The sequence below is a fragment of the Cucumis melo genome, chromosome 10, assembly GCF_025177605.1.
Source record: "Cucumis melo cultivar AY chromosome 10, USDA_Cmelo_AY_1.0, whole genome shotgun sequence".
Lineage (NCBI taxonomy): Eukaryota > Viridiplantae > Streptophyta > Magnoliopsida > Cucurbitales > Cucurbitaceae > Cucumis > Cucumis melo.
Window position 1 is genome coordinate 5,841,535 of NC_066866.1, and position 25,814 is coordinate 5,867,348.

The window sequence follows — 25,814 nt, forward strand, 5'->3', positions numbered from 1 at the left end:
CCCATAATTTCCTTCATTTCAAATTGAATGGGCCGTTCCTCGATCTGAGTTGGGCTTTTATCCGTAGGCCCATTAAGAGCAGTTGTTGTGGAATGGGCTTTAAATTTGTGGTCCACTAAAACTTGGCTGGGCTAAATTTTGATTTTGGGTTAACTACGAAAATAGACCATGTAGATCTCATGTAATATCTCACATGACCTCTCTACAACAAAACCTAAAAATATTTATGACTTCTGTAATAAAATATATAAGTATATAAAATTATTATTGTAATTTCATAAATTGCATATTTGTCCTTGTTGGCTTTAAATTTCATGTTGAATGTCTATGCATTTTCTTTATCTTATTACTCATCTCTTTCTACATCTTCTTTGTATGTATGTGATTTCTTCGTCTACACTTTTAATTTTTTTTTTCATATCTCGTCTTCTGTGTTATCTTTTTCATAAAGATAATGTTTTTTATTTTTTTAATTTTCTTTTTCATTATCAAGTATTGTGTCTTTTTTTCATTACACGATCGTGTAACTATATTTAAATGAGCAGTTGTCTATCCTAGATAGACAGAGATAGACTACTATCACTAATTGATCGTTTAGATTTGGTACAAAATCGTTTAGACTAGGTACAAGGATACAAAATCGTGTATCGAAATCATTTAGACAAAGTACAATATCGTTTAGATTTTATTATATTTTGCAAATAGTTTTTATTTTCTACTACATTTCAAAATGCCTCGAAAAGAGGAATATATATACATACTATACCTTGTTTTCTCTTCCAAGACTGCCTTTGCTTTTATCGACGATGATAACAATTTTCAAATTTGTAGAGAAAACGTTCATTAATTTGTGTAGGTTTCGAAAAGAAAATCATTTTGAAAAGTTGATGGGAACTTCCCTCAGTTTGGTTTTTTGGTATTAATAGTAATATTAAATATTAAAAGAAATTAAATAGTAAGAAAGGCTAAAAAGGTAAATTGTATAAATAATAGCTCATTTGACAAACCATATAAAAATTAGAAAAAGTTTATACACATTGTATAATTAGACCTATCTATTTAGACTACTTAATAGCATAAAAATACCCAAAAGGATAAAAAGAAAAGCAATTCTGTCAATGACTAAACTATTTGAAGCCCAAGCCCATGCTTTAAATCATCATTTTTTTCCATTGTGATATTTTTGTAATTAGAAAAATTGAATGATCTGAGTAATTGTTTTTAAATAATAAAATTACAAAATTTGCTTCATGGCCATTAATTAGTATATTTTGGAATTTATGTAATGACCAATAATTTAATTAATATTTTTAAATCAACCATATTGTTTTTATTAAATTAAATTATCTTTTGGGAATTGAAATTTGAAACACAGTGAAAATTACTCAAATATACAAACAAACATTTTTTTTTTAAGTATTGTTGAAGGAAAAAGTCAATTTGCTTAGTGTGGAAAAAGTATTCAATTATTATAGTGAAACATATTAACCGACCCATTAATAATTCATAGAGAAAGTGACAATCTCTTTTGGTGCTACATTATTATCGTCTTATTCTACCGTACGTGACATCTTATAATATTTAACTCTTAAAAAAAAAATAAAGAAAAGTTACAATCTTTGACTATCAAAGAGAATGACGTATCTCTAATTTTTTTATGAAATATTTTAATTTTCAACCAATTAATTGTAAGTGTACCTTTACAAAATAAAATAAATAAAACAAACAATTATGATCCTAATTCTCACCTTATCTTTGACTTTATGATTCTGTATGTATGTATATATATATATATATATATATATAATACATTACATTTAAATTGTTATTTATTATAGATAGCAAAACAAAAAAAAAATATTTATAAAATAGGTTATAATGATCGATTTTGCTATATTTTATAAATAATTTTAATATTTTTTTATTTTAGAAATATGTCATATTCTAATTTTCACTAATTTTATGAAAAGAAAAAAGAATTCATTTGCAAGAAGATAACTAGGTTTATAATATACAATGTTTTTCTTATCTATTTTAATATAACTATTTGATTTTAAAACTTTAAATTCAAAATATATATATTATGATAATATCTTAAAAAAGTGTTCGAATCACATAAATCGAAAAATAATTTTTAGAAACAAAATTCATATTGTCAACTAAAAATATACCTTTGTCGAATCCAAAAACATAAAACAAAATTTGAGTTGTGTACTAATCAAAACTTAATATTTTGATTAATAGATTTGGGTTTAATTGACATTTCAATCTCGATAATTACGATAAATAATAACAATAAGTATGTTTCATAAAACTTATACAGGAAAAGCTTTTATTGTGACCACATCTTTGATAATTAGAACATATTGAGGTATTCTTGTTATATGCTTAAATGTATTTTTATGATCTCCTTTGAATATTTAATCAACAAATTGGATTGTTGAGTATAAATTAAAGTAAATCCAAATATAATTTCAACCATTAAATTAATTCCTAAAGTTCAATTGCCCACTCACATGGAGCTTCCATTTTATATAATTAAAGGCATCAAAATCACATATTTAATCAGATAAGAACATTAATTAATCTTATCTTTCTTGAGGAAAATGAGTTTTTTAATTAACATACTAAACCCTTTAATTTTGTAGTACAATATATACTAAAGATTATTTAAGTAAATTTAAGGTGAAATAATAATGTTTGTTAATTTTATTACTATTTAACCATTAGTTGGCATAATTAAACTCATTCAAATACTTAAAATCAAATGTTTGGTGAATATGTTTAATTTCAATTTTAATTCGCATTTTTTCTGAAATTTACATTTTAATTAGTTTTGCAAAATTCAAAACATGATTTTTTTTGTTTTACATGAAGGGAAATTTGTGAAAATATAATTAAGAGATTTAATTTCCCATAATTTTGTAAAAGTTATGTTTTAAAGATATTTATTTTGAAAAGATGTCGTAAGATTTTGTATTTTAAACGAGGTATAAAATATAGTTGATTGATAAATTGAAGTCTTAATTTTAAGAAATTTCGATTTCGGTGGATATTTACGAAAGGTTATAGAAACAAAAAATTCAAAAAATAATCTTAAGTTAGTCGACGAATGTTTTATTATTTTCAAGTAAGTAAATATGTCTATTATTTATATTATATTTAATTAGTGTTATTTTCATGTTTATTTTTTGGGATTCGTGGATTTTTCTACGATGTAATGGTAATATTGATTCATCGATTCTATCAATATCAAATCCATGAAAATGTGAAAATATCAATACAAATATTCAAATATCGATGAGAATTTAAAACTATAGTTTTAATTTAAATTTTCTATTTTTATTTTATAGGTTAAGAAACTTGGGGTAAAAAATATATTAATGAAGATACTTTTGAACTTTTTATAAGTTTAAGGATATCTACAAAACTTTTTAATATGGTTCAGGAGTATTTTTAAAATAAAATTGTCTAACGATAAGGAAATTTTTAACCCTTCTCAGAAGTATAAAGACATTTTATAAAACTTTTGAAAGTTTAAAGATAATTTTGAAACATATTTTTATAATCTAACATATTAAATATTGACGATCTTTTTTCGTATATTATTTCTTAGAATGATTTAGGTATTTTATTGATATTCAATGACATGACATCTCATCTACAAGTCGAGATGATCTCTACCACATTATAATATATAATTATGATATTTTAGATCAATCTCTTTAAGTTCATTTTTGTTTTTGTGTCTCTGCATGAGTGTTGTGAGGTCCATACTCTTCCATTGTTATGCTCCTCCACATTCTCTTTTATCACCTCATCAACCTTAGGATTTAATTTATTTTTAATATTTTCCTTCCTTCATTTCATTTGACTTTTAATTTCGATCTTTTTTATACTTAAAAAAAAGTACTTTAAGAAAAAATTGGATTGAATGTCAAATATAATATATCACCAATTTTAATATTCTTCAATACGAGTATATATTGTTCAACTAGCACATACGTGTTTCGTCAATGAAGAAATCAAAAACTCGAATTTCTTATATAGTAAAATGTCATATTGAATTGAAAGAAATAAAAAATATTCGATCTATAATAATTGAGATTTGTGACGATACAAAAATCAAATTGTTACTTAATTAATAAAGATAGTATGGGGTTTATAGGGATTTGTACAGTCAATATAAATTAAATGATAGAATTTTCTAAAGAGAGTGATGATATAACATTGATATGACATGGGATTTGTGAAAGGGTTAGTTCAACCATTCAAGATTGATTTTTTTTTTTTTTTTTAAAAAAGGTACCAATTTACTTTCATTCTCATTGCTTATAATAATAATAATAATAAGTGAATAAGTAAATAAGTAAATAATAATAAAAAAAACAACAACAATAATAACGAAGAAAGAAAAAAGAGAAGAAAAATCCATGGAAGAGGATAGTGATGTAATCTCTTTTCAATCTACACATCAGTCCTAAAGAAAGAAACAAAAACCAAATTAAATTTCAAATTAATCACAACAAACAAAAAGTGACCACCCATCACAATCTTCCAAGAAGAAAATTAGAATACATGAGGTCAGGAGCATACCCCTTTTAAAACTCTTATTAGACTTTGGATTTTACATAAAAGTCAGCTGGTTCAAGTGTCCATTACAACTCCTCTGTGCTATTCCTTCATTTTAAAACACATATATAATGTATGTACTAAAAGTTATAGGTAGATACAATTTTAATACCTGTGGATACAATTTTATTTTCAAAACTCATATCCAAAAGAAAATTGCTACCTCACATTTGAAATTAATCATTCCCACGTTCAATGAAAGTATCAACTAGAAACTTACTTTGGAATGAAAAAATTGTCGAAAAACTATAAATATTGTCGACTAAAAGAGAAAAAAATGATTTAAAAATATCATAGACAAGTATACAATTATTGTTTTGGGGAAATTTTTAGCCAACCATTTAATAAGGTTAAAATGAATCTCAATTATTTGTACTGATGGTATGTTAGTATTTTTATCCAATAACATTATTGCACACACCTCGGAGAGTTTATATTTTTACACCACCTTCTACATTTTAGGTATTTATAATATTTTAGAAGATGTTTGGATCGAAGAGTTAAGTTATTATAATTTTAGATTATTACATGAATAGATTATAATAATTTATGTTTGAGAATGAATGTTTACTGTAACAAAAGATGATTATTATAGTCAATATTTCAATAGAACGATATTTTCTTCCATGATTTGATGGGATCTTTTAACTTTTCTTCTTCTCTTTCTATGTTTCTTTAGGGAGAGGTTAACGTTGTTTAGTGTCAGGCACTTGTCAAAATCTCCACTAAGAAAAATAAACATATTGACAATAGTCTTTGTCACTCTTATGCCAAAAGTTAATGAAGAATCTATTGCTCATTTTCTAAATTGTGGCCTTGAAAACAAAAAATAGCTAACAAATAGTTTTGAAGTTTTTATTCACTGTATTTTATGAAAGTTCTATTTCTTTCTTTTGTTTTTGGTCTTTTAAAAATCAAGTCCATTCTCTTTCATTTTTCTTGCATTCTCAACAAAATTTAAAAAAAGTAAAACAAGTTTTACAAAATTATATTTTTTTTTTTTTTTTTCTAATTTTGACTTTATTTTTTAAAACTGGATAAAAAAATATATATTAAAGCAACGATTATAATCAAACGAGCTAGTTTTAGTTTTCAAGAATTGGCTAAACTTTCAAACTTTTACCTAGGAAATATGTATACTGTGAGGAAGATATTTGGAGAAAACAAGTACAAATTTCAAACACAAAAAACCAAAGGGTTACGACATGAAGCTTTCGTTTTGTGTTATTGGTTTTTAAAAATTAAGTCTATTTGCTCTTGGTTTCTTATAGTGGTAAAAAAAATGTTTAGTATATTTAATTTTGAATTCTAAGCAAAATTTTGAAAACAAAAATTAGTTCTTAGAACTATTTTTTTAGTTTTAAAATCATGGCTTGACGGTTGAAAACATTGATGAAAAAATAGATAACAAAACGAGAAATGAATATTTATAAACATAATTAAAAAAATCAAATAGTCACCGACCAAACATCCGTTAATATATTTTAAACTTATCTTTTATATAAAAAAAAATAAAAAAATTAGTTAAAGAAGACAAAAATTTAATGAAAGAAAATACTCAAACAATTGACAATATAAGGATTAAAGTACAATAAATCTCAAAGCACGAATATCAAAATGGTATTATAATAACAAAAGGAGAAAAAAGAAACAAATTCAATTTGAATCTGATGCTATAATTTTAAATCTTTAGCATAGGACTATATATATATATATATATAGACAGATAGATACTTGTTTGTAGTAATACGAATGGTGGGAGTATGGCAATTGGCAACAAACATTATCAATCAAACATCAAAATAAAAGTATACCACTGTGGTAATTGGTAAGGATTATCGGACCTATGTGAAGCTCAGTTTATGTGACAATGGCTGTTCTCTAAGGCATTACCAATCAAGTGATTCCATGACAAAAACAAAGTAGTATGAAACTTGAGTAGTAGTAGTAGTGGTGGACAATAATTTTCTTTTTGTAAATGAAATTCAATCACTCCTACATATGATATTTTATAGAATGACAACGTTAGAGAGTAGCTATGAACAATATCATTTTTTTAATTTTCTTTTTTACTTCTCCAAACCTTTGCTTTACATTTTTAAAATGCTAACTTTTTATTATAAATTTAATTTTCAAAATTTAAAAACAAACTTCCCTTCCGTAACTATTTAGTTTTTTATTTTTAAAAATTAACTTAATTTTCTCTTCATTTCTTACCGTTATTTGCATCCAAATTCAAAAAAAAAAAAAAAAAAAAACAAGTCTTAGAAAAATCTTTTAGCATAAAAAGATCCAAATCTTAAACAATCGTATCCTAAATAATAGCCAAATCTAAACAATAGTAGCAAACAATAGTAAAATCTAAATGTCCAAATATATTATGAGCATTGTTGATGAGAGATTTTTTGTATTTTTTATAGTGATGACGTGGTTGACGGAACATTTTTTGTATTTTTCATAATAGGCTTGTGGACTTTTTCTGATTTTGGATTTGTTGTATACAGTACAAATATTTTGTCATTTTGTTATATTTTTAAAAGGATTCATTAGATAATTTTTTAATTAAAGGAAAATAAAAAATTGAACCAGTTACGAAATACATATATATTTGAAAAAACTAAGTAAAATATGAAATAGATGATATATCATTTGAAATATAATATTCAAACAAATATAGATTAGGATATTCTCATATCAAATAAGAAACATACGAATTATCTTCATAAAGAAAATAATAATAATAGTTTCTCAAAAATAATAAGAAGAATAAACATTGTAAATAAATAAATATCAGACTTTGGAACTCTACAAATCACAACACGCAACCACGATTTTTTTTTGTTTCTTATCATATGTGTGTGTGTGTGTATATATCACAAATGGTAATCTTTATGTTCTAATGTTGACATTTATTAGATTTATAATGTGTCAAGCAGTTTGATAAAATCATGAATAAGCTTTTAGTTTCTAAACTTTTAATTTCAGGATAATTGTCTCTTAATTAATCCGCTTCTTCTGATTTGGGTGATTTGATCATCTTTTCATTTTACAACTTTGATTTCAACCAATTTAAAAAACATTTTTATCTAAACCAATTTTCTTATAACCATAATTTCATTTTTAGGTTTTATTTAAAACTTTTTCTATTGGATCCTTCCGACTCAAATAAAATCTTAAGATTCAAATAGAGTATAACATATTAACAATCTAGAAGACACTCTTCCTAGATTTAGTACTCTTTTTAGTTATAAACAAAAACTAAAAATAATCAGGATCCCATAAATTGTATTTGAATCTAATGAAGATGGCTAGACTCCCTTTAGAAAAGTGTCTTTAAATCTAGATACATCTTAAGTTGTCTATGAAAATATCTAAAAAGGTAATACTTTACCTTTTTGCAAAGATTCTTCACAAATTGTAGCTTGGAAAATGTCTTCGAAGAATCGGAGAATGGACAAATACCTTCTCTTTTTATAATGAGAAGAAAGATTTGAAACTTTTTTCTTGAAAATGTGCAGAACAAATCTTTTTAAAAGATAAAAGATATTTAGAAAAGATCCCTAAAGATAAAATAAGATCTTTTATATTTTTTCAATAAAAAGAAACTAATTTCATATTTGTAAAAAAAAAAAATCTAAACACATTTTTCTATTATTTTAGATGAGACGCTTTAGTTGTTTTTTTAAATTTCAAATTTCAAATAAATCTATTGTTTTTCTGATTTAAGTTAAAATAAAATACATTAAATTGTTCAATATAATTTTTTAAAAGTGAAAAATATTTTAAAAGGAGTTTATACACGTCAAAAGATGAACGATATTACTTCTAGACGTAGAAGAGATAGGTGAAAACGCACAATTATAATTTTATTTTTACTATCGACATACTTTAAAAAAATACACAAGGCGACGACATAATGTTTAAGAGAAAACGTGAAAACAAAAAAGAAAAAATAAAGAAAAAAGAGAAAAAAAAAACATAAGATGAAGGATAGAAGTTAATTGATGGAAAATGAGAGGTTGAATTCAGTAGAGAAAATTTAGACTATTTTAAATCAAATTATATATATATATATATTAACATGACATAGAGAATCATATATAAATATAAATATAAGATTTAAAGAACAAGTACATAGAAAACAAAAAAAAAAAAAATAATAATAAATTTTCGGATTTGAATTTGATTTTTAGATTAGAGATTTTGTTAGATTTATTTTGAATTTAGTATTATCATAATTAACCGGCATTATTTACTATTTTATTTTTTGGACCAATTCCCAAATTAAAACAAGATTTTTAGATTAGAGGGTAAGTTAAGAGATTGGTTCTTTTCTCTTCATAAAAAAAACCCGATTAAATTCTAGAAAAAGGGTTAAGAGAGAGAAAACAGAAGATATGTAATTCTAATCATGGTTATTGTGAATATAATATTAAAATTTTATTGTATAAGGATGAAATTAGAATTTACAGATTTCAGAAACTGTCAAACTTCAAATGAGAAGAGGACAAATGAGAGAGATGTGTGTGGAGGGTTAAAGACAAAAAGATAAGGTGAATGTGGAAAATTGGATACCTCACCATTTAAAAGAAAAGTCAAGAACTAGATGTTGGTGATATTGAAGGGTTACCAATATTAAAAAGAAAAATAAATAAAATAAAAAAAATGTACAGAGAATGGTAAGAATGAGATGAAAGGATGAAAAGATGTGGTGATTTGTTTGATAGAATAATGAAAGATTGTGATGGAGCAAATATTAATATACATTCTTGATTACAGCATTTATTTGTGATACTCTAAAATTTATGGGCATATCTAGAGATTCTCTTGCATTTGGGTGCGCGAAGGGGTCAATGTTAAGAATTTTGGGTTATTCTCTCAAGCAAAGGTTTTATACATTCTCTATATGACATCTTTTGGTTATATTATATTTGTTTCTTTTTTTTTTTTGAAAGATCTTCTATTTCAAACTTAAATTAATATTGATTTTTTAAAAATAATTAAATATATATATATATATATATATATATATATTGTTTTATTGAAAAAATAACAAATCAACTATATTAACTAAAAATTTGAAATTAACAAAAAATTATTTTAGAAAAATTTATGTATATTTAACAAAAACTAAAAAATATTTATGAACCATGTAAAAAAAAATAAATGCATGAAACCGGTAAAACATTTTCATAATTTTCAATTTGCTCTTAAATATTGCTGACGATTCTTTATTTTCTTTCTTCTTCTTTGCAACTTTTTCTTCTTTCCTTATTTTCTTTATTCTATTTTTAAACGATTTATTTTTCTGTTTAAATCTCCTATTTCATCTTCTTTTATCATTTTTGGCAAGATTCTTTGAAGCTTCTAATCATCTTCCTCTATTAAGAATATCAATATCGTTAAATATCTTTTTGACATGATCTAAACGATTGTTGTTTACCATGATCAACACGATTGTTCAATATCTTTTTCTCATCATTTAAAACGAACTATACAATTGTGTTGGCATGACCTAAACGATGACTTAAAATATTGAATTATCACCCATACACGATCATGAGGCAATAGCATAACCGATGGAAAATATATAAAAGCTTTTTACTTTTTAAAATATTGAATTATCACCCATAAAGATAAAGCTTTTATTTTTTCTCCTGAATTATTAATTGTAGTTAGTTGTTTGTTTCTAACTCTTATCGGATTAGAGATAACAATGCATAGATGATAAAAATTACATATCTAACTAACTGGATCGTTGCAATTATAATCTTAAAATTTCAAATTAAACCATCAATGTTATTCGAATATTAAAAGAGTTCCAACCATTTTAAATAATTTAGGAGTCAAATTACTATTAATAAAAATTTAAGGATATACTTATAATTATCAAAATACTTTAGTAATGGTTTTTACTATTTATCCAAAATAAGAATAATACAGGCTGTTATAATTAAAAACAAACAAAGGAGAGAAAGTAGGAATTAGGGCCAAGTAAAAGGGTAGGGATGTTTCTAAAGTCTATAAATAGAGATTTTAAAACACCAAAATCCAATCTCTCTCTCAGGAAATCAAAAACCCCTTTCCTATTCCAATTCCCAAATTCCCAATTCCCAATTCCCAATTCCCAAATTCCCAATTCTCAATTCCAATCATTTATTTATTTTTATAAATTAAAACCATTCCTTTAATTCCCTTCTTCCCTAATTTCCATTAAGCTCTATCTATCTATCTATCTATCTCTTCTTTAAAAATCCCCCTTTTCTCCTTTCCCTCTCTCAACAAGTCCTTCTCTTTTCCTCCTCATACCCCTTTCCCTCACAGTAATTTCCCCTCTCTAATCCCTTCTTTTTCAACTCTAATCTTCTCTCGACTTTCCTGTTCTCACAGGCAATGGACACCGAGAATGTAAGATATCAAGAGGTAAGTTTTCTTTTCTTTTTGACAATTTAAAATGGGGTTTCTTTTGGGGGGATTATATTTTCTCGTGAATTATTAATGGGTTTTTGTTTTTGTTTGTGATCAGGAAGTAATAGAGAATGGACGTGGGTTAAAGTTGTTCACGTGTAATTGGGTTCCAAAGAATGAAGAACCAAAAGCTTTGATTTTTCTCTGCCATGGGTATGCCATGGAATGTAGCATCACAATGGACAGTTAGTATACTTTTTCATGAACTCTCCTTCATAACTAAAACGTTTTGGAAATTGAGCTTTTTTTTTTTTTTTTTTAATTGATTAGGTAGTGCAAGAAGGTTAGCAAAAGAAGGCTATGGAGTATATGGAATTGATTACGAAGGACATGGAAAATCTAGTGGATTACAAGGCTATGTTTCAAGTTTTGATAATGTGGTGGAAGATTGTTCTTCTTTTTTCACTTCAATATCAGGTAATAATTTCTGTCTCATCCTTAATTATTCCTTTTGGAAATGAAAGCTGATGATGATGATGATGATGATAATGGAAATAGAAAAGAAAGAAAATAGAGAGAAGAAAAGGTATTTAATGGGAGAGTCAATGGGAGGAGCAGTGGCTCTGATGATACACATAAAACAGCCTGATTTTTGGGATGGTGCCATCTTGGTTGCCCCTATGTGTAAGGTTATTATTTTATCCTCTCTCTCTCTCTCTCTCTCTCTCTCTCTCTCTCTTTCATTTTTATTATTTTCTAAATATGTTTCATTCATTTAACTAAATTCCAATTTAGACTTTTGAAAGGAAACAAAATTCCAACTCACTTCTTCTCTGCAATCCTTTTACTAATTAGGCTTTATAGGATAACTATTGCTTTTAAAACCAAGCTTCAACACTATTACCATCTTTAGAATGCTCAAATTTAAACCTTCAAACTTTAAATTGATATTTGCTCATTTATTATATATTACCTGAATAGAAATTCAAAGATGTGATTATTGACTAAATAAAACGAGTCATAATTAAGCAAATGGAATAGTAATAATGATAAGAATAATTACATGTGATGTGATGCGATGTGCACGCAAAGGAACGTTGAATTAAAATATTAAAAGTTGAGATGAAATTGACCATATCAAAACCTTTTAATATTAAGAATTGATTAACAAAAGAGTAGTTTTTAGATCCAATCCAGCATTCGACTTTTTCCTTTGGGTTGGAATCTTTAAAATCAAACCTAATCTGGATTTGGGAGCTGTATTATTATTGTTAATAAAGTCAATTATATTAGTGTAGGAATAAGAATAATAATGAATGTGTGATGCAATATTTGACAGATTGCCGATGAGATGAGGCCAAATCCATTGGTGATAAGTTTCTTAACAAAGCTTTGTAAAATTATTCCAACTTGGAAAATTATTCCAACTCAAGATGTCATCGACTTTGCCTTCAAACTCCCTCAAGTTAGGAAACAGGTATTTATTTCAACACTTTTTCTATTCCTTTTTATTTTTCTTTTTAAATTTAATAACTTTTTTTAAATATAACATAATTTACAAGATATATATGACAAAATTTTAAATTTATCCATTATTGTTATTTTCACATGTTTTTAATATAACAATTTGAGCGGATTTATTTATAAATGCAACAAAATTTTCTATAATAGATTCGATATACATATATTGTTTGAAAGTTGACGACGACAAAAACGAATCGAAATCTAAAGGAGAAATGTAGACCAATAAAATAGTATTTAAACTAAATGTGTTTTGACTAAAGTTTTTTGTTTAATGTGACATTAAATATCAAATAATTAATAATGAAAGGCAAACATTACAAGTTAGGATTATTGAAATGTATTTATAATTGGAATGAAGTATTATCTTTTAAGTCGAAGACATATGTCATGTTTAAATCGGCCATTCTTTCGTCTTTACCATTTGAAATTAAACTTTGTTTTGCATTGGAAAATATAATCGACATAAACTAATGACAACCATTTTCAATATTCACAGAGGAAAGTTACAAAAAGATTTTGAAAATGCCAATAAATAAAACAACAATTGTTCTTTAATATATTTTTTTTTTGTGATATGTATGTATGTTGATGTGTTGTTGTTGTTGTTGTTGGCAGATTAGGGAAAATCCATATTGTTACAAGGGCCGGCCTCGGTTGAAAACTGGCTATGAACTCTTGAGAGTTACTGCATTACTTGAGAATAAACTCAATGAGGTATTTCTTTTTCTTTTCTGTTTAATTAATTCTCTCTCTCTCTCTCTTTTTCTTATATGTAGTTTCTGTTTGTTTTTCCTTTAGGTGTCTCTACCTTTCCTCCTTCTCCACGGTGAAGACGACCGAGTTACAGACAAATTGGTTAGCAAACAACTCTATGATGAAGCGGCGAGCGACGACAAGACGTTGAATATGTATCAGGGAATGTGGCACGGTTTGTTGTATGGCGAGACGCCGGAGAATGTGGACATTGTGTTCTCAGACATCATCGGTTGGTTGGATAAGAGGAGTATTGATGAAAATTTAAAATCAGAACTTGAGAGGAAGAAAGAAAATGATGGTTTATTGGAAGCCACGAAATAGCAAGAAAGCTGATTAAAATGATGGGTTGTGTTTAGTTTGGTTTGATTATTTGTTTGTCATATCATTTTAATCGTGGTGTAAATAATTTTATGAACATTAGTTTTTATTAGAACTATATTGGAATGTTCTTGCTAATCCGTTGGCCATTATCCATTTTATGAACTTTCAGTATATCACATACTGTCTATTTTTTAAAAGAAAAAAAAAACTAAAAATTCAAAAGAAACTATATATATATATATATATATATATATATTTTAAGAGGGCAACTTGTTGTTAACAAGAAAACAAAGGAAAGAAACATGGAGGGAAGTTGAATTAACATAAAAAAGTATGGTTTAGTTTAAATTGATTATCATTACTTAATAAGACAAATAAGTGGTTCTTCTAAGAAAAAAAAGAAAAAAAAGTGGTTAGTTTAAGTAAATAAATAAATGATAATGATAATAATAAGACAAATAAAAAGGGGTCCTTTCATAACAAATTTCACTTTAGTTAAGTTGACTAACTAGCCAGAATCCTTATTAAAGAGTTACTTATAATTTATAATTAATAAACACGATTAAATTTTCTATATCATCCAAATTAATGGCCTTTAAGTATTCAGGGTAACCGAAACAAGAAAATGGTCAAAAATAGAATATTTGACAAAAATATTTACATTTCATATAAAAAAATCAAGTATAATAAATTTGTATTTTGTTCGAGAATAAATAATTTATCAATTTTTTTATTTTTGAAAAAAAACCTAAAGCATTGTCTTAGAATTGAAGTTAAACTATTCAATAGTACTAATTCAAATGCACATAATTTGGTTCTTTTTTTTCTTTAAAAAAAATAGAATATAATCTGATAATGAATGTGCATTATTTTTCTGTAAGTCAAAGGTTCAAAATCTATTTACCACAAAACAATTTCAAACATAACAATTAAATTCAAAATATTAACAAATACTTACAATACAAAAACGAATCTAGAAATATTGCAAAACCTAGATTTAGTATTACAAGTCTATCAATGATAGATATTATCTTTGATTGATTCCTCTATCACGGATAACATAACCATATCACTATAAAAGTTACCTATTATCGATAAATTTTGTTATGTTTGCAATTTTTTGAAAAGATAACACTATACACAAATTATTATTGTAATAACACTTTAACCATTAGTAAATATATGAGTTCAAATTTCTGAAAAATATTCTACAACAAAAAAGTGAACCTCCATCCTCATAAAATAGTATCAATCATTGTTCAACTATATTTTCTTTGTTGAGATGGTTGTCATTCGGCATAAATTGGTAAAAGAAATGATGTTAAGGATCAAGGGTAAATACATTTCCCATTCTTAATCTACAACAAAAATGAATTCTTCTTCACCTCCGATCATTCACACTAGAACATGAGATTCCCATCCTGTTCAAAGCCTCAAAGGGCACAAAACATATCAGATTTAACATTCCACCTGAAATTTATCAACAAAAGGCTTCTTCACGTTTAAAAGGCAGAACTCTGAAGAAAGGTCAAGTGTAATATTAACTCAATACCATCAGTAACAATTGTGGATAAATCTATAAACAACTACATTCTAAGACATTACCATTCTACATTTTGCAAGTATCCCACTTGCTTGACCTCTTCTCTTGATGAAAGTGTCTGTTTTCCCTTATTAGAATGATAAAAATTACCCCTCAATAAAGGCCACTTCCTTTATCAAATACCCTGAAGAACACATCTTTCTCAAATCAGATGGTCATTTGCATCCTCTGCCGCTTTAACTATGGAGTGACATGTGCAAAGGTTGTTAATTCTCTTCATTAACGTCAGCTTCAAAGCCATTAAAAACCCATCTAAAGCTAGCTGCGGCAACTCGGTCCTGCAAATTGAAAACATTGAAGAATCAAAACAAATTTCCAACAACCATTTGTTTTACCCCCTTCTATGATGTGAATCATGCAGTAGTTTTCAAAATGTTAAAGGAAAAATTTTCACCTTTGGCGGTTTGTCCTTTAAATAATCTTATTTCGTACTTCTTCAAGTTTCTTCAGTATTTCTCCGGGAGTACGGTCCAATTCGTCTGCAATCTTTCTCTGCATATCTAAGGGTAGGGATGGGAACTGCTCACACAGATCCCCATCGATCACATCCTGCATAGACACATCAAGATTTGGAAGAAAATTGGTTAAGTTCTTAAATAAACATGTTGCTACGAACAGCATACATGATGAAAAAATAAGCAGCAATTGAGTAATGGCAGAGCAGGCCAAGATCAAATGACTGCAGAGAATATTGATAGTCTAGCAAGTTCAACGGGGTAAGAAAGTAAGCCACATAGCAACTATTGCAATTTCCACAAATTTTCAATCAATCAATCAAATGCATCCAACATGAACTATAAACATGGAAGGAATTAAAAAGAAGGTTCAAGTAAACAAGAATCAGGAGCAGCGTAAAATTTACCTTCACAGGAAAATAAGCTGATCTATAACCCATATGATCTCTTCCACATAAAGGTGGATGTTCCTGCCTCATATGCATCTCCAAGTGAGAAAAGAAATCAACATCGTCACGGGAGGTGAAAGCATGCAAAGCTCCCAAGCTTCCCATCACCGTCCCGTACAAAATGCATTCTCCACCCCCTGGAATCAAAGATGCCTTTTGCAACGATGTGACCACGTCACCGATGTGAAATTGGATGATCTCCTCTACCTTGTTAGGAGCTCCATTAAGCTTTCCCTGCTCCCATTTTATCTTTCCACCTGTTGGATCTTCTTCGATCTCATCTGAGACATCTTGTGGTAGCCGCACAAAATAGATATTTCCAAACTTATCAGCACCAGCCATGGTGTCAAAGTCCACATGATATGATGCTGTAAGCCATCTAGGAACAGAGTCATCAGCAAATATATATAGTTGATTTTCATCCCGCCTATACTTGCAATAATGGAATGACTGCAAAAGCAAACAGGAAAAGGTAGTGTCAAATGTCAGGTTAGGACGTAACAACCACATAAGACCTGTTATAAAAACTATTTTCTCAGTCAATAACTAAAATATTGCCATAAGAGATAGATCCCGATTAGACTTTACAGTTTTCTAAATGAGAAGAAAAGGTTTTACAGTTGACAAATCATCTGACCAAAATGCTGTCTAACAAGTGGTCTCAAATATAAATGTAGTATTGACTGTGCGGTAACATATCATACATGAAGCACATTTGTGAACGCTTATATATTCATTGGGGTGGTTTGCATGATCTAGTCATTCAACCAAAATAAAATTTGAACATATTTGCTGTATTGTGCTGAAAAATACTAATAAGGACGAGATTTTATCAAAAAAGGCAGAAATTTGAAGCAAAGATTAATATAGTATTGCATACCTCTTGAATGTCACCAACATAAATTCGATCACGATATGTCTGAATAGACACAATTGTATTCGGGAACAACTTATTTTCACATTTCCTAAGCAGTCTTCTTTTCCCCAAATCATATAATCTAAGCACATTTCCTATTCCTGCAAGTAATCTTCCCTGGAACTGAGCTAAAGCAAGAGGAACACCTTCCACTTGTGTCTTGTGCAAAAGTTCAAGGGATTTTCCATCTTCCAGAAAACGATAAATATGAATATATCCAGCAACTAAACTCCGTTTAGGGAAAAACTGCAGCCCCTTTGCAGTACCAACGGCTAAAAGGGTTCCATACTCCTTGTCATGGAAATTGACAGTACACACACTAAATGCCGCTTCATTGTCCTGAAGCTCCAGCAGACAAGTTGTAGTGGCTGACCTAGGATCAAGAACTCGGATGCATGAAACCCATTTTTCAGACTCTGCCTTTGGATAACCATAATGCTCATCAGATAGAGGATCATCCTTATCCTCATCATCTCCACCATTCTCCATTTGCTCCATTGTGCCATTTCCATTTTCCCCAGCCCCTGCAGCCTCAAAGCATTCCTTTCTAGCAGCTTCTCGCTCTTCTGCAGTGAATGCTCCCTGATCACTCTCAATAACAACCAATAATTTTCTCCTAGGTTGAAGCACAAACTTTCTTGGGGTGTACCTAAGTGGAATGACCGTTTCATTAAATGTTTCTCCCAATCTCTCAATGGTAAAAACCCTCAAGAAATTTCCAGCCACAGCAACTACACCCTCTGCACACTGATCTGATGAAAATGATGAGGCATATTCAAGAGTTTCATATGATAGAGGGGTCAATAGAAAATGGCCTTGATGAATATATCCAAGCCAAGGTCTACTTGACAGGCAAAGAATTGCACGCCTCCCCCTTAAAACAACAGAAAATAGTTTGGGTGCTCTTAGTCCTAAGAAACGGGATCGGGAATCAGAAAGCTGGCCTGTCACCATATCCACGACTGTTCTGAATAACACCCCAGAATGCAATGCAGCATTCAGGAAAAGGCTAGCAGGATGGTCTGCACCATCCTCCCCACCTACTGATGCCAAAACTTCTAGAAACAGAAGAGATTCTGGAGCTGCAGAAACACTTTGCACACTTAAAATTTGCATACAGTCATCAGGATCCAATGATAGAATTCGTATTGTGTTATCATAAGAACCAACTGCTAGGAAACGCGAACGTTGCCTTCCTTCAGGTACTGGGGCAATGTCCAAGCAAGCCACATCTCCAGACATTTCATGCTTCTCCACCTCCATTAACTGACCAGTCATGTCCACCTCAAAATAAATAAGTTCTCCCCCACTTAGGGCAATCACCACTTGAAGCCTATTAGAACCAACCTTAACAATGGTCCTCTTGCCTGGAGTTCTCCATTCATTAATACGCCCATCTTCCCTAATATGCCTAATACCATTTGGATGGACTTGCATGAGAGAATCGTCACCTATCAAAGAAACAGCAAGGGAAGGGGTAGTGTCAAGGAACCCACTATCACTAACTTCTTCAACAGTCTCACCAATAGAAAGAACAAGTGTTGCATTTGCAAATGACACAACAATGTATGCATCAAACTCATCATTGATGTTCTTTTTCACAGTCCAAACAGCACTAGGAACACCAGGAAGTTCTGACACAGCCATTTCACTGATGGCCAAGCCAGGTCTCAATATTCGCAAAGATGATCGAGGACCACGCCCACAAAGAGTAAAAATCTGAGGTGTTTCCTCCTCAAAAAGATTTATGATTTTCATATCCATTATAGGCATTAAGCTCTCAACTTGATCAATTCTCATAAGGTTTTTAAGTCTCCTAGGCTGGAAAAAAACAGGCTGAAAACCTTCTTCAGTTTCCATCAGAGTAGCTGAGGAAGACTCAACATCAGCATCCTCCCCTATGGCTTGGAACTGGTAGAGTGAGTGATTTCCAAATTCTGAGGCAGCAAATAGAAATCCTGATTTCAGAACGCACATTGAAGCTGTAACTGGAATTGTATCAAAATACTTTATCTTCAGTTCTTTGACACTGTCGTTGTTGTGTTCCAAGGTAACCTTAAATATATCTCCATACTCTGTCTGTAAAAGAAAGAAAAACATTGTTTTTTGCTTATGCATTGCTGCTGAAACTATAAGCACACCACGTTCAGCAGGTAAATCTGCACGTCTAGGAATGACAGCTCTAACATCTGGATGTCCCTGGTTCTTATAAATCACAAAATTTTCAGCACAAACTAACACTCCACTAGGACCATCCCCACCTCCAGGAACAGTAACAAGCATATTGGCACCATTATCAACAGGTTCTGACCACTTCCGGGAGACATGATTGAGACCAAGATCAAGTTCATAAAAAGTTAAATGCTTCTGGGCTTCACTTGCTGCCATCCCAGTAGAATCCTGATCTGCCTCCGAGTAGTCCAACTCAATTGCAGCAAATATAGGATTGTCAAATCCACAGTCAATTCCACAAATTGAATATACTATGGTATGCGACTTATGAGCCTCCAATGGTGAAGAAATAGTAAGCCTGGCTGCTGTATCTCTGTTCAAAACATAAACAAGCTTCTGCTTCTCACATGCCCCAATCATAACAGCCCTTCCTTTAGGGTCAATAGCCAAATATTGCCCTGGAACAATACGACGACAACCCGACTTCCCAAAAGTCTCCTGATGTATCTTGTCAAATACATTCTTATCCTTATTATACTCCAGAATAACAATTCGACCCGAATCAGACCCAACGACAATATAATCTTTTTGAGACCCAGTAAGCCTAAATTGAGCTAAAGACCGAATCGCACCAAAGATTTCAACAGAAAGAAGAGTTTGGATCTTACCACTATCATCGGGACGAATGAGATCCAGGACCTTCCCTCTGGCAACAACTATCTCCTGCGTTTTACCACCGGAGAAATTTCCATTTATAGCCGAGACAATCCCGGTAGCTCGTTGCAAAGTGAGACTGTAAAGGTACATAGCTTAAGACAACTGTAAGTGGGTGAACTAAAATTTTCCGGGAAAATGTGGAGAGAAACGAGTTTTAGGAGGTTAAAGGTAAAGAAAATGGGAGAGGGAGGGGGGAGGGGGGTTTGATGGGTATCAGAAGAAGCTCGCCATGAAGAGGAAGGTGAGAGGAGAGTGATTTAGAGTATGGGAGTTGAAGATGTAAACCCCTGAAAATGAAAATGCGTCAAAATTGCGAAAATTCAAGTGAGATATAAACCCTAGCTCGATTAAAGAAGACGCTGAAGCGCGGCAAAGAGATTTGGGCCAATTGCCGAGTCCGTTCGAATCTAACGGCTCATATTTTTGCAAATTATCCAAGTTTATGAGTGCCTTGATGTAGACGATTATAGTGGGACCCAAGTAAATTATACACAGTTGCAAAAATAGCCCTATCCAAAAATATTAATTGCTTTTTTTAAAAAATAAAAAACATATATTAGAACAATTTTGAAACAAAAAAAAAAAAAAAAAAGTCTACAGACTCATAATATGTAAAATATCAAGATTGTTCCATCAACACACGATAAATCGATCACACGTGTGTGATACACGATCTCGAGCATACCATACCTCGAGATGAAAGAACACGATCATGTAGATACTCTCGACTATAATAGGTCTGAGATAGTCTCGAGATTACCTAAGAATCCTTAAATATCCTTCTTTGTTTCTAATCTCGTTGGGAACTTCTCCAAGTTGGCCCAAGTTCCATCTAAAAAACTACTATATATGTCTTTAGTTATTCACTCTCAGGTCTTAATTACACCAAAATGGTCCGGGATTAATAAATCGCGAAGAAGATATAAATCACAATTGCATATATTATGAAATTTATGAAAAAATAATTGCGCGTCATGGACTTTTCTTATTTTGTTACGTGACCGTAAATAGTTTTCGATTTTGTTATATTTATAAAAATTAACCAAATAATTAATTAATATATATATATATATATATATATATATATATATATTTTGCCCATTTCAAACAATATAACCAAATTTTGAAAAAGAATATTCCAAATTTATATTATTTTAACGTGCAATCGTCATTTTTGGTGAATTCTCAAATTATTTTTACAAGAAAAACCGTAATTTTAGTCTCTAAATTTAAAAAAAAAATGCAAAATTATCATTTGGATTCTTTCAATTGTTTTCTATTCACTATCAGATGGTCTTATGTCATGTCTCTATTCTATATAACTTAAAATTATTGCTCAAGATTTTTTTTATTGAGTACTAGAATTAATTTGATGATAAAATTATTAATCACAAATACATCTAATTAACTATCTTTTTGAAAAATTATCCTTTATTTAGTTTTAATTTTAATATTAAAATAGTGTATATGAATATTTATTCAGCTTATAACATTTAAAATTATTCATTTTCTACCAACTATTGTCTTTTAAATATTAACAAAATGTCAAGACACGAAATTTGATATCTAAAGAAGTTGGAAGTTCAAAAATTTATAGTCAAAGTTAGAAAATGGTACTATGTATTGAATGATTTATTTTAGTCAAATATTAAAAAATATGTTTAATTAAAAGAAAAGTTAATGCAATTGATTTGTGTTTATTATAGGAATATTATGGTTTATATATAAATGATACACTAAATCCACCAATAATATTTAGTCAATCACTTGACAATTATGGCCATGAATCCCCACCCAAACCAATCCAATTCCAACAAATCCATTTGCCTTTTTGTTTCTTTTTATACAAAAGTTGGCAATCCCAAAACTCTCATATGCATATGCTATTCCTTTTGAGAAACATGGCGGCCAACCTCCATTCTCATTCTTTACTCATCAAAATCATAGCCAATTTTCTCATCTTCTTCACCACCATCATCACCCTCTCCTCCGCGGCTCGAACCTTTGAGAACCCGACTCGAAATCGCCATTACCGCCATCACAAGCTTTCGTTTTCAATGAGAGATGTATTCAATTCAACAACTCATCACTACTCTCCAACCAAATCGACAACGATAACTAACAAGCAGTTACCGTTTTCAAAACCTTTAGACTTTTTCCCTCCCAATAAAGGCATTCCTATATCTCAAACTTACCCTACGACTGTTGGATCATTCTCTTCTCAAACACCTGATTTTTCAACAATTGGAATATCATTTCCTTCGAGATCAACCCTCCAAGAGTTGGAATATGGAATGGTGAGAGGGATTGATGAGGAGTTGTTTGAGAATTCAAGGAGTAAACCTCACATAATTGGGAGAATAGAAGGGTTTTATGTGGAAAATAGTGAAGAGAATAGTGGTGGGCATATGATGGCTATGACAATGTATTTTGGTAAGGGTGAGGCTAAGGATGGAATTAGGGTGTTTGGAGTGTATAGGAGTGATCATGTGAAGGAGTCTCATGTTGCTATAATTGGTGGCTTTGGCAAGTATCATGGTGCTAATGGTTATGCAACTTTGAAGAAATCATTTAGAACAAAGTTTGGAGGCAAATATAATAAGTTCATAGAATTCAATGTTTACTTGAGCAAATAGTGTACTTTGAAGGTATTTTCGTAATTATATTTAGTGATTGTACATTCTTTTTTGGGATAAAAGTATTTATAGCGAAAGCAATCATAAATTCAACTAGCATATGTGTGATAAAAAATTCCGTGGTTCAATCTTTGCTATTTTATTGTCCTAGAGGAACTTTTAAAATTAAAATTAGAAGTAGACGTGGAATACAATTTTCATTTTAATTAAAGGTGTCAAAAAGGTTAAAATATTCTATGCTGTTCATGTTAAGTTAACTTCAAAGAGTAAGATAAATCATGTATGAAATAGTATCTATTCCTTTTACAATTTGTAGAACGGGAGAATTGAGCTTCTAACCTTAGAAATTTATATTGATAAAATACAAATTTTATATCAATTTAGCTATGTTCATTTTTATCATTTTAAAACGTGTTCATCCATATACAAATATCCTTACTAGAAACGCACTTTATATCTTTTGAGTGAAATGCTTTTCTACTTTATCATGGAATAGTGCAAATGCTTTTACGATAACAAACACAGACAACATGTGACACACGCATAGTACGATTTGCAGCCATGCATGTTAGTTAGCTTAGCAATGTCAATTTTAAATGGATTGTTAGCAAAACTTGAATATTATATTTATGTACATGTTTTATGGTGTGCTAATTCTATCATGAGATTGGTTGTTTTTATGTTGATTATGTTTATTGCATATTTGCTAGAATGTTTTCTTGTCCTTAATTTACGACATATGTTATCGGACATAAAAATTTGTAAAATATTTTTTCCTTATCTGACAATAAGGTTTTTTTAGATTTCGTGATCTGTTGTATTTTTCCTTGTAGAGTTGATTTAATTCTTTCATTTAATATATTCTCAAGCCTACCCAAATCTATGCGATGATTTGATTCAATTTAGGGTTGACCGTTTTGAAGAATATTCAAGTCATTGTCTTGTGTGTGTCGAATAACACAAGTCTGTCAATATATGAAATTGTGGAGTTTTTGTCATTGTTGATCTCGAGTGATTCTAACTGTTTTTATGGTGGTTGGAAGCTTTATTCTTGAAATTTTGTTGTTGTTTTTTTGGTAGTGATCAAAGATTAATTGGAGGGGAGCCTAAGCGTTCGTTCACTGCTATCCTTATATTTAGGAGAGCCTAACATGTTGAAGGTGAGGGGATCTCTCACATTTAGAGGAACCTAAGTTTCATTGAGAGTGAGTTTTAGACACTTGGAGGAACCTAAATGATCATTCCCTAAATTGAGCAATTCTTGTGTCACGTTTATTTACAAATAAGTGCATTGTTTGAAATTATATTAGTTAATATTTTTTTCTATTACACAAATTGTCTCATGATGTAGGTGGTATTGTATCGAATTGGGTTACCAAACTCTCTATTCTATTATAAATTTTAATTAGTTTTTCTGCATTTGTTTGTAATGTCTTTGAAAATGTTGTAACATCGTGTGTTAGACAACCTTCGTTCTTCCACAGACATAACCTTCATTATTTCACGGACATCATATGTCTTAATTGATGACAATTGAGCACCAAAACCTTTACTTTTAGCTCAAAGAGGCACATGCTATGATCAATGATAGTTGTTTGTTTCACTATTGCTTTATATCTGTTTATCATTTTAATACAACTCGAAATTAACATCTTTTTTAATTCTTTCAACAACAAATTTAGCACCCCATAATTTGAACCCAAATCTTGTATAATACCTGTTGGTGAATGCTTTTACAATAATTTCTTGTGATACAATAATCAACTTACTCGAAACTTTGTATAGTTTAACTTTTGCCAATAATTTTCTTTGCTAATAAACAAAAACCTTTCTACTAAGAGTGTAAACAGGTTGGTTGGGTTAAGGGATATTTTGGGACCAACTTGAATTTTCAAATTGGTTTGATTGGCAACCCAAATGACTTGAAAATTATTCCCAACGCAACCCTAAAAATAAATGTTGGGTTGGATTATCATATTGTATAATTCTTTCTCTCATTTCTATTATTTGTTAAATTTCAAAAACATTATGACATCAGATCTATAAATTCACACATATTCCAAAAACATCCATAAAGGATAACATTAATACAATAATACTTAATAAAAAGTTTTAAAATATATAATATTACTTCTAGAGAGTCAAATTATATGAACCAAACTTCTAAAATAAAAAAACATACCAAACATCATATTATAAAACTTAATATAAATATATAGATATATAATATCATTAATTCGGGACGGGTTGAGTTGAACCGAATTTTTTAAACCTCAACCTGATATCCAATCCAACCCGAAAAAGAAACAAAAAAAATCCAACTAAACCCAAATTTTGAAATAACTCAACCCAACTCTTATAATATGAGTTGGATAGTTCGGGTTATTCGAATTGTTGGGTTATTCTTACAGAGTCCTGTCTTCTACCAATAAATTTTTAGATTTATAAAGATTCTAAACTTAAAAGAAAGTTAATCTCTTGCAGTAAAAAATATAATTTTGAGAGGGCTACAATTAACTTTCCTTAATTAGTTTTTCACCATAATATAGAGACAACAAAATGAATTAAAATTTTAAAAAATTGTCAAAAATATAAAATCGACAAAATATTTACGTTTTATTCATCTTATAAAAGATCTAGTAATAAATATTTTTAGTGATTCTTTTCCATTGAGGATAAATAATTTGTTTTTTTATTTCTTTTGTTTAAAAAAAAAAACTCTTAAATTTTCCCTCATCAATTAATTTTTAAAAATCTTGAATTTGAGATACCATTAAAAGTTTTAGAAATTAATATATATTGGACACTATTGAAAGAAAGAAATATTATAAACAAAATTAGTTGATTTATTATATTTTTAAAATAATAGATATTTTTTCTAACACTTTAATTTGTGTGTGTGTTTTTGGTATCATAATTAATTGAGAAACTTCAACCAAATCCCATTTCCCACCAAACACAAACTACTCAACAAAATCACTTTGGGAGAAAATGAAAAAGGCCTTCATATTTAAACAAAAAATGGAGGTTTAGGTAATTCCTTAATAAAATCCAAAAACCAACTCCATTTAATTCTTGTTTAATAATTAATTAAATTACTAGCTCCAATAATAACAACTTTTATTAATTCTCTCTTTTGAATAATAATAACAATAATTATAATTCTTGTCAAACAAAAAACTATAAAATCCCACAACGCTTCACCTTCTTCTTCATCAAAATCTC

At 29.3% G+C, this 25,814-nt stretch overlaps 3 protein-coding genes across 3 annotated transcripts; 2 read left to right on the forward strand and 1 right to left on the reverse strand.

The window, feature by feature from the left end:
* The first annotated feature begins 10,616 nt into the window (after nt 1-10,616).
* LOC103500180 (caffeoylshikimate esterase) lies at nt 10,617-13,776 on the forward strand. The gene is made up of 7 exons (XM_017047253.2): nt 10,617-11,055; nt 11,159-11,285; nt 11,371-11,517; nt 11,599-11,729; nt 12,380-12,517; nt 13,180-13,278; nt 13,363-13,776. The coding sequence occupies exons 1-7, from the start codon at nt 11,026-11,028 to the stop codon at nt 13,639-13,641; spliced, it is 951 nt and encodes a 316-aa protein (XP_016902742.2). The 5' UTR covers nt 10,617-11,025; the 3' UTR covers nt 13,642-13,776.
* Nucleotides 13,777-15,159: 1,383 nt separating this feature from the next.
* LOC103500181 (spliceosome-associated protein 130 A) lies at nt 15,160-20,351 on the reverse strand. The gene is made up of 4 exons (XM_008463397.3): nt 17,029-20,351; nt 16,107-16,598; nt 15,639-15,793; nt 15,160-15,522 (listed from the first exon to the last, which is right to left on the reverse strand). Exons 1-3 carry the CDS (start codon nt 20,041-20,043, stop codon nt 15,656-15,658), a joined length of 3,645 nt encoding a protein of 1,214 aa, XP_008461619.2. The 5' UTR covers nt 20,044-20,351; the 3' UTR covers nt 15,160-15,522; nt 15,639-15,655.
* Nucleotides 20,352-21,854: 1,503 nt separating this feature from the next.
* LOC103500182 (dirigent protein 10-like) lies at nt 21,855-22,589 on the forward strand. Its single transcript, XM_008463398.3, has one exon. It carries the CDS (start codon nt 21,855-21,857, stop codon nt 22,587-22,589), a length of 735 nt encoding a protein of 244 aa, XP_008461620.2.
* The last annotated feature ends 3,225 nt before the right edge of the window (nt 22,590-25,814 follow it).

Bases quoted from the DNA above. Each gene is read 5' to 3' on its own strand.
- LOC103500180 (XM_017047253.2), top strand. From the start codon at position 11,026: ATGGACACCGAGAATGTAAGATATCAAGAG. The intron at 11,730-12,379 runs GTTATTATTTTA...AATATTTGACAG, and splicing joins TGGTTGCCCCTATGTGTAAG to ATTGCCGATGAGATGAGGCC. The intron at 12,518-13,179 runs GTATTTATTTCA...TGTTGTTGGCAG, and splicing joins TCCCTCAAGTTAGGAAACAG to ATTAGGGAAAATCCATATTG.
- LOC103500181 (XM_008463397.3), bottom strand. From the start codon at position 20,043: ATGTACCTTTACAGTCTCACTTTGCAACGAGCTACCGGGATTGTCTCG. The intron at 16,599-17,028 runs GTATGCAATACT...TTGCTTTTGCAG, and splicing joins ATGTTGGTGACATTCAAGAG to TCATTCCATTATTGCAAGTA. The intron at 15,794-16,106 runs GTAAATTTTACG...GTGTCTATGCAG, and splicing joins CAGCTTATTTTCCTGTGAAG to GATGTGATCGATGGGGATCT.
- LOC103500182 (XM_008463398.3), top strand. From the start codon at position 21,855: ATGGCGGCCAACCTCCATTCTCATTCTTTACTCATCAAAATCATAGCC.